The sequence below is a fragment of the Tubulanus polymorphus genome, chromosome 7 (genome assembly GCF_964204645.1).
Source record: "Tubulanus polymorphus chromosome 7, tnTubPoly1.2, whole genome shotgun sequence".
In the NCBI taxonomy this organism is placed as follows: Eukaryota; Metazoa; Nemertea; class Palaeonemertea; order Tubulaniformes; family Tubulanidae; genus Tubulanus; species Tubulanus polymorphus.
This window is the reverse complement of record NC_134031.1, coordinates 6,871,170-6,889,817: the sequence shown is the minus strand read 5'-3', so window position 1 is coordinate 6,889,817 and position 18,648 is coordinate 6,871,170. Positions and strand designations below refer to the sequence as shown.

Sequence of the window (18,648 nt, the reverse complement as noted above, 5' to 3'; positions counted from 1 at the left end):
GCGAGTTTTTCGAAAGAAAAAAAAAATATCGTCGAAATAAAACGTAAAACCCTTGATCCACAAAATTACGTTCCCAATTTCTTACTCGAGTAGAACCAACCCTAGACATACGTTACTAAGGTCTAAACTAACGCTGAACCGGCTCTCTTGTATTTTGTAATGAGTCATATATATATATATATATATATATATATATATATATATATATATATGAATACGAAAATATTTCTAGTTTAAACCATTGTATCGATGTCGTTACTAAGATTACAATTTTTAAATGGTAAAATAAAATTATCCTTAACCAGGGGTATCCAATTCCAACCACAGATTTAGGCCCGTGCTAATAATGAAAGTAAATCTCCTTAAAAATGGGAAGCCCGTCCTGCTCAAGATGGGAGCTACTTTAACAACCTTCTTAGGTCTTTAAGAACCTATTTGTTAGTACACTGATATGTTCACATTAAAAGGGAACAGTTACTTCACTGGGGTTGAACTAGTGACACTGTCTATTCATTCACTTACAAACTTCCTACAATAAACAAGTCCTATCATTCAAACAAACTCTCAAAACAATTAATCTGGGTCCCTGTGTACAAGTGCTCCGCTGAATAAAAATATACACAGGCTGCCCTTTTAAACACAAAATATATATACAACAATGCATTGACACTAAACACATGACTGGCACACTTCCCATTCAATAGACATTGCAGATATCTAGGCCTGAGCGAGTTAAACCACACAGCGTGACAGGACACCAGTACACTAATTAAACTTAAGAAGCCCCTCATAGACTAACGCCGGCCTAATCCAATTGGCCCGAATGCCAGGGCACAAAGCCGATGTTTAGAAGCCGTTAGACCTAGAAATTAGCCCCCAATTAGAGAGGCACTTGGCAGTAATGTTTATGTAATCAAATCATGAAATTAACAAAGCGTGCATTTAAACGGTGAATACGAATGACTTAGCTCGATTAATACCTTATAATTCTAGGCAGTATATAATAGTAGAGTAAGTGTAATAGGCATTGTTCAATTGAAGTAGATGTTCAGTAGGCTAAAGCTTCTGCTGATCTAAATTGTCGAAAAAAGTCTGAGTAACTGAGCTGCGAGTGGCGAGGAATTGACAGCTATACCCTGGTCCATTCCGAAAACAAACATGTCTCATGTGTAGGCCCTGTAGCGTAAGGGGATATATTCATGCCTATGCTGACAGTGAAGGAGTTTTAGGTTTTCGCCAAGCTACCCGCATACTTTCAACGATGGGGTGAAATCGGTCTAACTGCTGCAGTTTCGGTAACAATGCCGTGCTATATGCTACTAAGAATTTTAGGTTGGATGGGCAATATTTGATTGCCGCAGCCGATAGCTGACTTTTGATAGGTTCTAATAATAGATTGCCGCGGCGAATATACTTCAATTTTGACTTCTTGTCAAAAACATTGGTATTCAAAGAGAAAAAATATCAGTTAGTAAATTATTCCCGCGACTTTCACCCCTGCAGTTCCAACGCCACTGGTTTATTGTCAGGTTAGGTACAAAACCAGTCACTTTGTGAAACTGACCAGCCAGGCCGCCAGGCAGGGCAGAGTCAGTCAGAGACAGAGGCTTCGATTGTCAAAAACTAGCCTACAAGGCTTTTTTGAGTTACTAAAAGGCAAAGCCATATCTGGCTCACGATCTAATTGTGCAGCTCAGTGTAGTTACTGCACAAGAGCTCACAAATTTTCCAAATCCGCGTCAGGCAGCGACCCACCATACATCGTTAATCGCCAATAAGGGCAACGATCGGTCGCCGAATCGGCAACCGGATCCTGATCCATCCGATCCGGCATCCATCCATGATCCAATTCTCACGCAAAATCTGAAACTGGTGGAATATTCAAAACACATAGAAACTCACCTTTCTTATTATGTGTAAAAATCCATGAAACTGGCGTATCGAATACGTAACGTTCACGATCGTAATTACCATCCGCAAACAAATTATTTCCTATTTTTTCTAAGAAATTCCATACCTTTGGCTCGACGCCATTTTGACTTTCTCAATGGCGCCGCGTATTGAGAAAATAGGGAACTGGGCCATCTGTAATGTCAGCGTGAAAAGGAGTAAAATACTCAGAAATACTAAAACAATTCACGATACGAGGATTTTTCTGAAACATATTTATACATAGAATAATAGAATGATGATTTGTATCCAGTTGAAGACAGCAATAAAGCCATTTGAATTTGGTTAAGTAAATACCCGATAGATGGCGCAGTGGTATAGTAATGTTTTGCAGTGTTGTTGTCGCTACCTAACACTTAACAGCACAGTAACATTGTTGCCATGATTGCAGCATTCGATCGATAATTCCGCGTCAAATCGGCAAGAAGGGGCGTAGAATGTGTTGAATATCGTTTCAGGTAGGGGTAGGTTCTCAGACATAGGCTAGAGCCTGAAATAGGATCGGTATTTCATCATTTTTCTGTTCTACCTATATTGTTGTAATGTATTCCACTATGACATTTAAAAGATCGGGGATGGCGGAAGTCATGTTGTTGCGTTGTGACCTAGATTCTCTTCAGTCTAGGTACCGTCATAATGATAATGATAATCTGCGTGGACAAATTTCAATTGATTGGTGTTGTTATTGGTGCAAAAAGGTAACAGTGCAGATTTTTATAGAGTCGGAGATCCCTGTTGTTGAAGAATGGATGCCTATGCTTGCCAGATCAAGTGTTTACATTGTTGCATTTTATCATAAAATGTTGGCTCTGCACTGATAAAAAGTTGGTTAAATGATAATAGCGAGTTCAGTTGCAAAACCAGTTCTGAAAAGATGCTTGCATTGATGATAGGCCTATCCTTCATTGATTGTTTGCATTGTTGCATTCAACTATTGTTACTGAGCGCAGTGAAAATTGATTAGGCCTAACTGTCAGTTAGTTTGCGATTTACTGGTTCTAAGGGCTGGTAGTTATTTGTTGATCATGAAAAAAATTTTAATGTAGCCTAGATATACAAATGATTTAACAATGATAGTTTATGGTACCGGTGCATTGTTGCATTCAACATATGATATTGGCTCTGCACTGAGAAAAAGTTGGTTAAATGATTATGTCGAGTTCACATGCATCGATGATAGGCCTATCCTTTATTGATTGTTTGCATTGTTGCATTCAATATATTGTTACTGAGCGCAGTGAGAATTGATTACTGTCACAGTCAGACAATTCCATTCTTTTTGCAATTTACTACTAAGGACTGGTATTTATTTTTTGATCATGAAAAAAAGTTTCTAGATATGAAAATAATTTGACAATGATAGTTTACAGTACATTGTTGCATTCAGCATAATGTTAGCTCTGGGCCCAGTTTCACAAAAAAAGTTTAACTGAAATTTTTGGTGTAGGCCTAGGCCTAATTGCTGTAGGTTACTTCATATTTTCAATGAGGACAACAACAATTCAAACTTAACCTTTTTAGGCTTAAACTTTTTCGTGAAACTGGGCCCTGTACTGATAACAAGTTGGTTAAATGATTACAGCGAGTTCAGATGCAAAACCAGCTCTTATAGATGCCTACCTTGATGATAGGAACATATTAATGATTGTTTGCATTCAGGCGCAGATCCAGGGCCAAACAGTGACTACAGCACAGTGAAAAAAGGGCACAAACTTTGAAAAGGGCCAGTATTAATGCCCAGCGAGCGAGTTTGAGTGCCATTCTGGTATCATGCCACTAAATCTGCCTTCACATTCAATTTGCTTGTGCCTTTTTTTAGATTTTTGGCGAAATTTGCCCTTTTTTGATTAAGTCTATAGAGCAACAATAATGTTTCTTTTAGAATATCCCTTTTGAGTAAAAAAAAATGCCTTAGATTGCCTTTTATGATTTTGGGCAATTTATTTCATTCACATTTTATTTTGCTTTAGGCTTAGAAGGCCTACAGAAAGGCAATTATTTTTTATGGCGTACAAATTGTCTGCCCTTTTATTTACTTTTTTCCCGTAACATAAATTTTTCAAGGGCATCTAAAAACTGCGACTGCATGTGCTGGAAACGCGCCTGGCATTGTTGCATTCAATATCTATTGTTGCCTCTGCGCTGAGGGCAGTGAAATTGATTGCTGTCAATTAGACAATTCTACTCTCTCTGCAATTAGAAAAGTTCTAATTAGTTAATTGGTTAATCATGAAAGTAGTTTAATGAAGCCTACATATGAAAATGATTTTACCATGAATTTTGCATTGTTGCATTCAATATTTTTTGATGTCGTTAAAACTGTTACAATAATGTTTATATACATTGATACCTAGTAGGCCTATGCGTTATTTAAGGGGTTCTGTGTGAGTGTATGTGTACTAACTACATCATCAGTACACTGTATTGGTGTTTCAAAATAAGAACAATTTAGAATTTTGCCATTTGTTTTGTAATTAGATATAGGCCTATTTCATAACTCTTATTTATTTTTGGTAGATTTCAATGATTATTTTAGAGAGTATGTGCACTACATCATTAATAGTAGCGTTTCAAAATAACAACAATTATAATTGTGAATTTTGGCACTTATTTTGTAATTAGATATAGGCCTATTTCATAACCTTTATTTCTTTTTTGGTAAATTTTAATGTTTATCATTGAGAGGACGTGTACTACATCATCAATATATCGAGGCTACTCTGGTTGCCGGTCTTCAAATTCAACATAACATTATTGACCCATGATATTGTATAATTTTATATTATTGCCGACAATATTAAGCAATATATCTGTTATTTTTTTCAAGGCGTCGATAAACCTTCCGGTTAGTTTTCTTGTTTAGTGATACCTTTGATTGGATAATAAGGTGCAATTTGGCTATTGTTAACTAGACAAATGGCACACTTTTTGCCAAGTTCTAACTAGTTTAGTTTAGAAGAAGATTTTTAGTTAAGAAGAGTTTTAGGTCCCAACTGCAAGTAACAGTGTAACCCTAGTGGGTCTTAAGAGACAGCCAGGGGCTTTTTATAGGTTGTTATGACTAAGTTAGCAGAGCTTAGTCCATGTGTCTCGACAGCCAATGCCAGAGGTGGTTTCCAACTAGGGACCTACTAGGGACCTCCTGGTTCCCAGTCTTTCACTCAACTAACTGAGCTTACTGCTTAGAATTGTACTAGTTAAAATATGTTAAAAAATCTAATTGAAATGAAATAGTTCGACGTCTGCCTAGATTTTTAGATAATGATTAATCTAAAACTCGGATAAATAATTCGCGTATTCTTTTCTTGCAGATTCAGTTACAACCATGGCAACAAAAGCAGAAGGTACGAATATTTCGTCATTGTTCTCTCGATCTCAAATTTTTGCTAGGAATTCAAGAACACGGTATTCCTATTCAACGGCGTGATGATATTACTTCTTTCGATTTCAGAAGAAGCTGCATTCAACCCGCTGTACATGTCATGCGATATAAAACAAGAACCGACCGACGGTAAAGAGGATGTAAACGATGACAGAGAAGAGGAAAATGGAGGACTACTCGGTAACTTTGCGAAATGAAATTATTCATATCTTCTGTGATCATTTTGATTTCATACAACGCGTGCCTTGTTCTTATCTCCCTGTGCTCGATTGCCGCTCTTTCTAGGGTCGCGTATGCTTATCTCCGAATCGGATTTGAAGTGTTCGCATTCATTTTTTTTTTTAATGTTTTTTGTAGACAATGGTAAAATTCGACCCAGCGACAGGACGCCCGTACTGAATCGATTACTTGGATTACCGAGTCTACCACCTTCTGCTAAATTGTTGTTTCCTCTGCAGCAAATCAATGCCGGTAAATAATGCGACGATGATTCGAGATGTTATTGAGAAGAATTAAGTTTCACCAAAAAATAGTAGAAGATTAATGCAATAAGAATTTTTGGGCTCGAACTAAGGCTGAAAAAAATGATACCTCGTTTCTCTTAATCAACCGGGTCATTTTGTAAACTGCAATGACATTTGTAATCAGTTCATTTCTATAGCTGCCGGGTCTGTTATTGTAAGCTTGATCATGATTGAAAAAAAGTATTGTACACTATATATAGGCGACCAGCCTGGTCGACTTTAAGCTCGGCAGAAATGAGAAACAATTTTTTTAGGCTAACAAAGTTAAGAACATCCCAAAACTTGTAAGAAAATCAATTGTGTAAATCACCATCCAACTCCAGATTTCTGGTTTCAAAATCAAATTCCCTGTTTTTTTCCTGGCAGATATGGTGGATTCGTGAGGGAAACAAAAAATTCAAATCAAAATTTATCGAAACAAGAAAATTAACTTTAATAGATTATTTGACGCCTGCGAAAAAATGTAGAATTTCTGGGATAAGCTTATGTGGAATTGCAAATTTGAAATCGAAGTTATAAGAAATTTGGGGAATTATGAGATTTGGCGATTGGGTAGATGATACAGTCTTCGACTGGTCTAATTAAAAAAAAAAAATTGTCAACTTGTGACCGACTTCGATTCACTTTTGCCTCTAAGCTGGTCTGCAACTTCATTGCCTCCATGGTTGAAGAAAGAGCTCTTCTAATGTCTGCTTCATCATGACTTCGAGCATATCGTGTAGCCAGCCGGCCCGGTCCCGGGGCCCGGTTTGGCTGTCACTCGATATCCTAGACTTGAGTCTGGGTTGAAGTAGACATTGTCATTTAAATAACTTATACATGTTATTCTGTATGAATTACCCGTGTGTCTTGTATTTTGTATTTTCTTAGTTTAAAATTTGTAACTTTATTGAATTTGGGAATTTTATCCCGGAATTTCAATGTAATAAGGATCAATAAAGTATTGAATTGAATTGTCACCTTATACACATGCCATCAGTGGACGCGGAGCCGTATATGACAGCTATGCTATTATAAATTGCTAATCTCATGAAACCTGCATACGCCTAATATCGAACATATTTTCTAAAACATTTGAATATTGAAATTATATGTTTACACGTTTTTATATAGACCGCTTGTAGCCGCCGATGAAATTCACGCCGGCCCTACTCAGATCGTAGATAGCTTCGTCATTCCACTAGCATCCCCATGACAGGGTCTGACTTTTATATCAGACTTCCAAATCGTGTATACATCCGCCATTTAACCGAATAATCCGATTTACTTATCATTTCTATTTATGCCTGCCGCTCCTGATATAATCATACATCCTTTACTATTACAATACGTCTTCTCATGATATTCAATGCAATATAACATTCCGACGTTCAAATAGAGGTCATTATATAATCACAGGGAGCCATTCTACATCTTTATCAATAATATTTTGCCAAATAGCTTGTATGTGTACACATAAACCTGTGACGTTTTGCACATCAATTTACGGTTGTCGTTTGTAAAATGACGCTGAATGGTAAGCATTGTTTAGGTTTCATAATGGTAACGTTTTATAAGGCGTCAAAAAATATAGGAGAAATTCCCAATTTCGAGATTAAAAAAAGAAACCCCCAAACAACCAATTTTCTCTATATGCGTGTAGACAAAATGCTTGAAATTGTATGTAGCCTATGGGGAGCGTGTCAAATATGTCTGCTTCTCCCTATTTACATAATGCCTAAAAATAGGGTTCAGAATGGGAAATTTCGAATCAGCCTATTGGCCTAAGTTGGCGATGTGTAACTTAGGGATGGAAAATCTATAATCTGGGTATGGAAAAGGTATTGAAAAAGAAATTGGCCAACCTGTAAGAACCCTGTAAAAATGCCAGGAGGTGAAAATAAGCCAGATTTTGCGTACATATTGTAACAGCCCCAAAGAAACAAAATATCAAGTTAAAAGTTGAAGTGAAACTGGGCCCTTGTCATGAAGCTTAAGTGACGAAAATTTTATTTAAAGCAAATGTTTTTCTGTCATTCACAGAGAAGAATAAGTTATCTGCTGATGATTCGTTTGAGAATTTGCCGTCTGCTGCTAGTTTATTACGGCAGACGATCGCCGCTTCAAATGAAATGTTTTCGACTCTGAAACAAAGTCAACAAGGTATGTAAAATAGCACTTCGAATATCCAATATTCAGGGTTCAATCTGAGGAATAAAAGCCACTTGCCTGTGTGGCAGGTATATCTGACACTTAGCTTGCCCCCTCGAACATTCACTTGCCCTACGCAGGCAGTCCAATTGGTGGCATAATCATCCGTTGTATCGAGTGGGAAAAAAGCTTTGAGATATAAAATTGTACTAGCCCGGTGGACAAGTGATAATGATTTCCTATTTGCCCTAATGAAAACGTACTTGTCCCGGGTAATCGGACAAGTGCTTAGATCAGACCCGTCCATTCAGTCCCAATGGCAATGCCTTTTCGGCTCCACAAAAATTTTATTTCTCTCAATCATTGTATCACAGGGTCCCTACGACTCCTTGATTCCGTAAAAACTCCTTCAAAAGGGGAAATGTTTTTGAAGGTGCTTGAAACTACTTTAATTTGAGAAAAATTCCTGAAAAACCAATTTTCAGAAATAGGCAATTAGTTCAGAAGTTGTAAATGAGTCTATATTCAGTACTGTTGTAAGCAGGATCTTTTTGTTATCCTATAAGGTGGTTACTAAATTAGAAACCAAGTAATGTCAAGGATAAATATTTGCTTATAAAACCACCAAATTTTCAGTTTACCAAGATAAACAATACCTATTTAGGAGGAGTCTACAGTAATTAGGATATGGCACTTCCTTGAAATTTTCTACTTTAAAACTCCTTGAAAACTTCTTATAGGCCTATTCCAGAATTACTGGTCTCTAGGGACCCTGTATCAGTCTTATGGTGATTATTTTCTATAAAAAAAAACCCACTTCCACAATCATTTTACAACTGTCTGTTGACCCAAGATTTAATCACTAAAAACTGTAACCTGAGTAATGTTATCTCTGAAATTAATAGAATCCCTGTTGCCATGTAAATCTATATTTTCCTCTATGGAAACAGATTGTTGATTTTCAGTTTGAAATTCAAACTTTTTCTTCAAAGGTGATGGAGAAAATTGTGAATAAAGCTCTTTGAATTTCAGCTGATTACTTCAGCCTATTCTGAAATTATGTATGTAGATACTATTGAATTTGTTTAGAATCAATTCATTCCATTTTCTTCTTATTGTTCAGAGAGTTTAATGTTTGTTTAATAAATGTTTAGTTGCCAGTTAGAGAATCTTGATTTTGCAGGAGCAAATAGAAAATTTCTTTGATTTGTGAAATGATTTGATTCAGTTTCCCTTCTCAAACAGTTAATGAAACTGGTTACAAATCCCTGTGTGTCTGAAAATATTGAATTTGTTTATACAACAATGTCTATTTCCACCTTGCTTCAGAGGACACCATGGTAGTCTATAGGTCCCCATTTAGGCCTATTATTGGATGAGACCTGTTTCTCTGGGACGGTTTGCTTATACTTTTTGGGGTACATAGGGCCTACCTCATTTAGGTCTTAACGGAATCCCAAAAACCACGGACAATTACTGAATATCCGATATTATACTACTAACTAAGGCCAATGTCTATTTATTTTCATGTGACATCGATCTATTTGGGATATTTCGCTCAATTTTATTGAACACACGTGAATATGGTCTTAATATGACCAGCGAAGTTCTGTGCAGTCACAGTAAACCTTCGTTTTAATATTAATTTTACACTGTATTGAAGGATTGCCTAGAAGTCTTCATTTTCTCATGTTGAAATTCCCATTTTTGAAATTCTAACAATCTGGTTCTGTGTTTCTATGCCTACGAACCATGATGAAAATAATTTCAAATGGTAGGCATGGAAACATATTGTTAGAATTGATTTAGTTCATAAAATGGAGTCTCTTTTCTCTGATTCAAATGAGTAAATGAAGACTTTTTTTTAGCAATTGTTAAAAACAGTATAAAATGGATGTAAAAACGATGGTTTATCTGGACTAACAGTTTCACTGGTCCTATTAAGACCAAATTGAGGTATGTGTTCAAAAGTTTAATAGAAATATCCCCAAAAAATCGATGTCGGATAGATCTTCTACTGATTAAGTTCCCTTCCTTCATCATATGGAAGATTCTCGGTACAAAAATAGGACAATATTTCTGTACCAATAGTTCAGTACCAATTAGAAGGATTGCCAAAGAGTCTCCTTTAATCAAGTTGAATAAGAGAGAAAACCTCGATTCTGTGAAATGTGTTGAATTTGAACATTGAAACCATGCCTTCTCCACCCTGATTTTGTTGTTTTTTTTTCGTTCTTGTGTAGTCACAACAACAAAATCAGGATTTACTCGGAAAAACCTTCTATTTTGGCCGATACTCGACTTGATATCCGGTCAACGTATGTCCCAACAATGCTACCGAGTGAGACCTAGATTATTAAAAAATATCATTCTATATATTTGTAGTTTTACCGGTGATGAAACGGCTGTTTTGTTCGATTTGCGCTGCCAGCTTCAACGAGAAAACGTCCCTCGAAGCGCACATGCGTACGCAACACGAGCGCAGTTTCCCGTGCGACATCTGCGGCCGTCTGTTCTACAAACGCGAAGTGCTCGTGAACCATCGACGTATACACACCGGCGAAAAGCCGTACGCGTGTAAGTACTGCGAGAAACGCTTCACGCAACTCAGCATACTGTTCAACCACACGCGTCTGCACACCGGCGAACGTCCGTATCGGTGCGTACACTGCGGACAGGGATTCGCGCAGAACAGCACGCTGAAGAAGCACAAAGAAAACGTGCACCGCGACTACACGCCGAACGACCGTAAGAAGATTATCAACCGCGCCGATCCGCAGAAGACGTCGCCGCAGCAGCAGCAGAGGAAGGGCAAACGCGAATCGCCGCATCGAAAGTCGAATTCGATGCCGAAAATCGTTTTTAAGTCAGCAGCGGATAGCGCTGACTCGTCTGTGATAAAAATGGAGCCGCTCATTTCGGAGTCTTCGAATGATTCGTCTCAGGATGGCAGTGAAACGGGTGAGTGTCAAGTTATTGCGACCTATGAGGTCCCAGTTTCGCTTGCTTTAGGTTAAGTTAGCTTCCCAGGGCACCCACGATTTACAAATCGGGGAAATCTGATTATTCCGGATTTTTATTTCCCTGCAGGGAAAATCAGGGAATACAGACTCTTTTTGAAATCAGGGAAACCATTGTTTATCTATTAGTAAATATGAACAACGCTATTGTCTATTCCTAAAAAAGAACTACTGATGTGTATTTTCTAGGAAATTTGGATGCTGCTAACTTTACATGTTTGATGCAACCGTTGGAAAAGGACGAAGCGGATGATGACGAAAACGATGATTTAGATGTACTGGATAGTTCGGCGTTGAGTGTAAAGATGGAGCCGCTAGACGTTGAAGTCGACGACGAAGGCGACGATCCCTCTGCCGAGATACCAGACTCCGTTGCGACGGAGAAACCGAGCCCTCCAACGATGGTTACTCGTTCGAAATCATCGAATTCTCTCTCGAATTCTGCTAAACAGCCAGGTACGATACGATCAGAAAACCCTGTACTAGTAGACCGAGGTTTTCGCGCATCAAAATAGCCGATCAGAAACGCGAAACAAAATTATGATTAATTGTTTATGACAACCTTCTCATTTTCAATGATCTCAATTGGCCACGTGAAGCTGAATCAAAAGATTTCCTTGGCAGGGCAATTTTCAATTCTTCTTATCTATCCGAGTCTAGCAATCCCCTAACTCTTTCTGGGCTGACTTATGAATACCCTAAAGTGCTGGAGATAACTTTTTGAAATTCCACCCCAGTGTGTTGAATAACACTAGGCACACCCCTTCAGTGCATAGTTACTAATATTTAACAATGTTTGACATGTCCTGCCATCTTTCATTAAAGATGAAAAATAATTACCTAAGGTGTTCCTAAATTTGTGGTTTACCTTTGTCAGCGATATGAAGTTGGCATTGAGCCAATTTCATGTAAAATCGCGGTACGTTTTTTTATGTGAGCATTTGTTTCATTGGTTCTCGGGTTAAACGACGTATAATCGATGCACTTGAAGACGAACCTTCGTCGATGTACATGGTCAACTTAGTTAAAATTCTACGATAAACTGTTTTTGGCGGGAAAATTCTTAGCTCTCGCGTATAAAATTGCTATGACCTCGATTGGGGGGCGTTGTCTCTACGAGCAAATGTGATTGGCTGTTTTTGGGATATACGGGGAATTCCGGCGCTACTAAACTAATTATGGGAAAGCCATAGAATGGCGAACGTTTCATTGGACTAGGTGCCGTATTACATGCAAATTTCAAATGCTCATTGCTGATGAGAATGTAATTATTATCCGCCATAGGTATTGTTTCATTTTAATACCCGGTAATTGATTTGATTGACACTGAAGTGCAAGCGAAACATTCACTTACACAAGGCCTCCACGTGCGCGCAGAGTGCTATAGACTGTTGCGTACACAAACACACGCTCGTACAGTATACACTACTTTAGTGATACTGTAAACGCTGCTTGCTGGCGCGTCTGACATTTCATCAACAGAAGATGAGCGCTATGTTTTCTGTTTGATATAATTTATAATAAATTGTAATTTCTTGTGACCTGAAAATATTAAGCAGCAAACTACAAGTATAGGTTGAGGTCTGAATATTGTAGTAGTAAATTCCAGTATTTAAAACGATCTAATACGCCGATTTCTTACTGCGCCGGTTTAGATTCCGCGGCCATAAATTGGAAGAGGTTTCCAAGACTAAATATTCAGCCACCCTCTGATATGTTACATCATATGAATTTTATTTGAATATTTTTTTCATAGTGTGAAAAATATTTCTTTGAAAATATAGAATAGTTTCCCTGCCGTGCCTACCTGTACCCTAGGAAATGTATATTTTTGGTCTTATTTGACTACAAAATAATTCTTTGAGAAAGATGAAATACAAGATAGAACTTTGAAGTCACAAATTAAAAAGATTTTTCAAGCAATGCCCTTACCCCAAACAACCTCTAGCTTTCAAGGTAAACCACACTTTGCCCATGGGCAATTATTTTTTTAATTTTCATTCGTAGATTCACCAAGTGCCTTGGACAGTCTTCCGGAACCGGGACCACTGGATCATCAGTTTCGTTGCGAACACTGCGGAAAATATTTCTTCAACAGTCGCATGTTGCGGCAACATCGAAAGTCGCATAAAATCGTCACGTTTTCGTGCTGGATTTGTAGTAAAATATTCGACGTTCAAGCTCAGTTAGACGAACACATGATCTCATCTCACCAGCCGCCCGCTTGTCCGCACTGTAAAGCTACGTTCAGCGGACACACGCAACTGATCAATCACCTCCGCGAAGTTCATCGAGATTGGATGCATTTTCAGCCGGTCTCGGCTGTGGGGGCAGCGGCGGCGGCGGCGCAGTCACGAAAACGCAAAAAAGAAAAATTGCCGAAAAAACTAGCGGCGCCCTCGTTACGTCCGATATCACCTGCGCCACCGATAGCGATGGATACCGAGCGTTTAGCCGATGCGAATAGTTTGTTACAGCAAACGATAGCCGCCTCGTCGCAAATATTCTCGGCGTTGAGTAAAACGTTAGATATCAGTAACATACCGCTGGCTCCGATAGATCGGGATGAAAACGATTTCATACCGACTACGGTCGTGGCTATGACCGATAACGTAGTTGGTAAGGGCAACAGAGATTTCGCCACTACGGCCGATGGATCGCTCGCTACAGGGTACGACGTTAAACGACGGAAAGCTAACGAAACCGAAGAGGACGTTCATCGTTCGTCTTTAAGTAGACATGAAAATAGGGAATATGAAGGTATGCTTCGATATAGACTTAGATTTAATTTATTACGAATGGATTTTCCAGTTCCCTGTGACAGTTTCCCCTTTAAACTGGGGCCATTTTCACCCTTACTTAATGCTTTCAGTGCTGATTTATTAATTCCCGAAAATGCTGGAGATGATTAGGCCTACAAGACCTTGAAAAATTCCATCCCAGTGTGTTGAATAACAGGCATACAGCTTTTGTGTGTTTTCACCACAGCGCAGTGCATCATTAGTTACTAATATTTCACTATGTTTGACATCACGGTGATGCCGTCTTTCAATTCGAGATAAAGATTGATTATTAATTACTCAATACACCACGTTGTAGTGCACTAGCAGTCCATCACTGATTGATACACCGCACTGCGGTGTAGACGCACTGAAAGGGTTAATAAACTGAATTAATATGAAGTAATAAAACATTGGCACAAACTCAATTTACTAATGGGTAATAGTCGAGTTGCTAAGTAAACCTTGATTTCTCTTTTATTTTAGTCTAAGATTATCTGAATAAGTGACTTTTCACTTTAAATCAGTCTATTTGTTTTGGCATTTTGATCAATCTAATGCTCTCTATTAATTCATTCATTTTGTAGAAAATTATGTATCAAAATCGCCTGCCATTACTACTGCTGCTAATATGCCGACTGCTGTACGAACGCGTGTATCTGATGGATTTCATCACGCGTTCCGCTGTAAATTCTGTTTGATGACGTTCGCGACGCTGAAACTGTTGCGCGTGCACATGTCCGACCACGACTCGTTGCGTCCGTACGCGTGCGAGTTTTGCGACAAGATGTTCGCGAAGAAAGACATTCTGATCAACCACCGCCGCGTGCACACCGGCGAACGGCCGTATGAGTGCACGATCTGCCACAAACGATTCACGCAGCTCAGCATTTTGTTCAATCATTCGCGTCTGCACACCGGCGAACGGCCGTACCGGTGTCAACACTGCGGCCTGTCGTTCGCGCAGAATGGCACGCTGAAAAAACACCTGCAAGCGACGCACAACGATTTCGGTAAGATTCCCGATCGCCGACGTACGGAGAATCGACACCTGAAAACGAACTTCAGCATGGCGTCGTGGTCGTACAATCCCAACGGATTAGTGACGCCGCCTAGTTACGAGAGTGGTCAACATTCGAACACGAGAAACGGTAAGGTTCTATTCGAGATAAGTAAGTTCGAGTTGGTGATCTGGGCTGGGCCCAGATTATGAATTCAGGATCCCTATGACGCCTTGATTCCTTAAAAACTCCCTGTGAATAGAAATTGTTTTTAAAGGTGCTTAAAAATCTTTAAGAGATTAGAAAGAGGCAATTAAAAATGTTTGTAGTTGGATGATAGACTACCCCTAAATCAGTACAGTTGAGACTAGGATTTGTTGCCCAATTAGGCAGTTACCAAATTAGAGAGGAAAGAATTTCAGTGACAAAACCACCGAAATTAATGGTTCACTGAGATAGACAGTAGGCTACTTACCAATTTATAAGGTGTCTACTATAGTTGGCATATGAAATTTATGCAGACACTTCTTCGGAATTTGAAATTTCTCTGAAAACTCCTTATATTCAGGAATGACTGATCTGTAGGGACCCTGGATGTAGTTATTCCTCAAACCCTATTATGTGCATTGTACTCAAATTTGGTATAGATGTCAAAATAAATCATGTTTACTTTGTGAAAATGGGTACTAAATCAATGTATATATAAACATTAGGCCGATATTAACGGTTTCTAGGGCATCGGAAATTAGTACCTTTTAAAAATATCTATCTACTTTACTTCTGGGTCAATGAACATTTTAGTTCAATTCAAGCCCGCGTTTTCAAAATATATTCATTTGTATTTTCGCATTGCAGATTTACGTTGTTACGTCTGCGGTGACGAATTCGACGACTTGGTAAAACTGACTGACCACATCAGTCGACACGAATACATCTGCCCCGAGTGCGATCAGGTCTTCGATTCCGACGAGAAACTCTGGATTCACATGGACAAGACGCACGCCGCATCGACCGAATCGGAAAAATCGCCGCCGAGAGAAATCGGCGATTGCGCCGACGACGGTTCGTGGCCGACGCCGTTCAAGTGCACGGTATGTGCCGTCGAGTTCAAGAATAAAAGCGCGCTCGCCCGGCACCAGCGCGCCGAACACTCGCTCGTGCAATCGCCGCTGAAATGCGACATCTGTCAGCGGTCGTTTCGCATGCAGAGCACGTTACAAAATCACAAAATACAACACACGCAGCGGCGCGAGGCGGCGTGGAAGTGTCGACGGTGCGACGTCCGCTTTCGATCGAAGTTCAAACGCGATTCGCACCTTTGTAAAAGCAGCCGCCGATCGAAAACGACGCGCCGTAGAAACGCAGATTCCACGAGCGACGAGCATTCGTCGAACGAAACTACTGATGATGATGATGATGAGGATGATGACGGCGACGATGATGAGAGAGACGGTGTTGTGGCACGCGCCGATTTTCAGTGTCACATTTGCAACATCATATTCAACTCGTCGGAAAGTCTCGAGTACCATGTACGTGAACACGGCAAAGACGCCGAAGAGACGGCGTTCGATTGTAACTATTGCCGCGCGACGTTCGCCGACTGCTACGCACTCGAATGCCACCTACGCGTGCACGCCGACGAAATCGAACGCGATTACGCGATGCATAACCGCGACGACGAACGGATGACGACGGAGTTGGATGATCCGAACGACGCATTGTCGGCGAATTTCGTCGTCGTGAAATCGGAACCGATCGACGACGATTACGAATACGAGCGACGCTTGAATAAAGCGGTAACCGGCGGTATGAGCATCGGCTCGCGGATTAAAACCGAACCGTACGATTCCCCGCCCCCGTTTGACGACGACGATGACGTCAACGATGATGAAATCTTCCTCTGCGCGGAATGCGGCGCTGCGTTCAATTACGAACGCGATTTCGACGAGCACACGGCGAACGCTCATCGCCGTCGCCACGAATGTGGCGTCTGCTTGAAGTCGTTTGCCGTCGAATCGGCGTTCGCGATGCACGTCCGACAACACACTGTGGAACATTTGAATCTCAGCGAATCATTCGTGTCCGAAATCGTTCTTTCGGCACGTACTTTCCGTCGCGATGATAATAACGATGAGGATGGCGAAGTCATTAGCAGCATCAGCGTAGGCGAGGAGATTTTAGATCCGCTCGCGGAATCGAATGATGATCAAGCGCTCTCCGACGAAGGCTACCTCTGCGTGGAATGCGGAGCGTTTTTTAACGATCGAGGCGATTTCGACGATCACGCCATTGCAGCCAATCACGATCTCAGTCCGCGTTACGAATGTGAGTTCTGCTTAAAAATCGATTCGACTTTAACGACGATAAAACGACGTTACACAATATGTCCGAAGTGTAGCGATTTATTTTCGTCCACGTCAAACGCGGAACAATCGGCTGAACGCGATAGAAATGAAACGGTAGTCGGTGAAACGCTCGTTTGTTGTTCGCGGTGTGATAAATGCTTCGAAACGGAAAGTTCGTTGAATTCGCACGTTAGTACGTGTCATTCGGACATGGTCGTTGAAGAGGACTTACATTCCTAGAATAGATCTATTTATAACATTTCTTATTTCGAAAAGATTTTCAATAGAATACTAAAACGCCTTATGTAAACAACATGCAAACTGATAGATACTTCCGGGAAAAAAGGCTGCGTCCATGAATTCCCGCGGTGATGTCTTCGAATTGCCTAAAGATTTGGGGTCAGTTGCTCAAAAGTTGGTTAAAGATAACCGGCGGATGAATACCGTACGTAGTAACAATGAAGTTTAATTGTCACTGATACTTGCACTCTGGGACACAGGAATGATAGAGCTGCTGATTGGCTGTCTACGTGAACAAACTCTGCTTCATTCTGAATGCTCATCGGTCAATTTCAAGGTGACTATGCAATAGGGCCAACCTACGAGTATACTCGCGATGGCGCCGTACTATCACAGTTCAATCTAACCAACTTTTGAGCGACTGGTCTTGTAGACGTTAGTCAAAGTGGTCATAAATCAATTTAGAAAAGCCGTTTTATACATAGAGGCAGCAATTTTGTGGAAGGTAATTATCGAAATAAGAAAGGCAGCAGAGCAGACGAACTGCGCGAAAACGTCAGTTTTTATGGTCGCCGCTTATTAACCACTGTTAGAATATCCACTTGTCGCCACGGTACTAAACGCCGGCCTCCTACTGTCGGTAGCTGTAGCCTGCCCTCGTCTGTTTACACACAGGTTCACATTATTCGAACGCATTTATTGACGATATTAACTGCTTTAAACGAACGAACGGAATGGTAATTATTTTGTAGATAGATATCGATCCGTACTGCTTCTTCGAATATCGGATATATATGTATTTATATGTTGAATTGATAAATGTGCTGGAAAAAAATCCTCTTTAAGACGAATTTTATACGATATATATATATATATATATATATATATATATATATATATATATATATATATATATATATATATATATATATTTCATTGTTGATCTGATTGCCCGTTTAGTATATTTGGTTGTACCACCGCGAGTTGAGCGTATGTTGTCATATCTATATCTATTCGTTATGTTACGGTATGAACTTATATGATTGTCATTAGTTATCATTATTATTATTACGATCATTATTATTGATCGTCTAAATCTTTATCTCGTCGATGATTCTACGGCATTATTCGTTTCTATGCGATGGCTTTTCGTTCGTTCGGCATTTAACGTTCGAATCGAGCTCGGAAAAGAAGGTTCTCTTTACTTCGGAGAGGTTCGCTTTAATTCCATTTTTCAAGCTTCAATTCCAGGTAATAGAAATTCGAACGATTTGTT

The 18,648-nt window shown here is 39.7% G+C and overlaps 2 protein-coding genes across 4 annotated transcripts in view; one reads left to right on the top strand and one right to left on the bottom strand.

Annotated features, from left to right (window-relative positions):
• Nucleotides 1–2,034, bottom strand: part of LOC141909336 (activated Cdc42 kinase-like) — a 52,818-nt gene extending 50,784 nt beyond the window's left edge. For all 3 annotated transcript variants that reach the window (XM_074799747.1, XM_074799750.1, XM_074799751.1), the window contains exon 1: nt 1,903–2,034. The gene's annotated coding sequence lies outside the window, so the exon portion shown is untranslated. The remainder of the gene's footprint in view (nt 1–1,902) is intronic.
• A 249-nt stretch (nt 2,035–2,283) lies between these two features.
• LOC141908595 (uncharacterized) lies at nt 2,284–18,197 on the top strand. The gene is made up of 10 exons (XM_074798692.1): nt 2,284–2,408; nt 5,262–5,294; nt 5,402–5,512; nt 5,690–5,803; nt 7,879–7,998; nt 10,372–10,947; nt 11,196–11,462; nt 13,014–13,766; nt 14,374–14,937; nt 15,643–18,197. Exons 2-10 carry the CDS (start codon nt 5,276–5,278, stop codon nt 17,370–17,372), a joined length of 4,254 nt encoding a protein of 1,417 aa, XP_074654793.1. The 5' UTR covers nt 2,284–2,408; nt 5,262–5,275; the 3' UTR covers nt 17,373–18,197.
• The last annotated feature ends 451 nt before the right edge of the window (nt 18,198–18,648 follow it).

Coding starts and splice junctions, on each gene's coding strand:
- LOC141908595 (XM_074798692.1), top strand. Junction 7,999..10,371: donor TCTGAAACAAAGTCAACAAG/GTATGTAAAATA, acceptor ATATATTTGTAG/TTTTACCGGTGATGAAACGG. Junction 11,463..13,013: donor GAATTCTGCTAAACAGCCAG/GTACGATACGAT, acceptor TTTCATTCGTAG/ATTCACCAAGTGCCTTGGAC.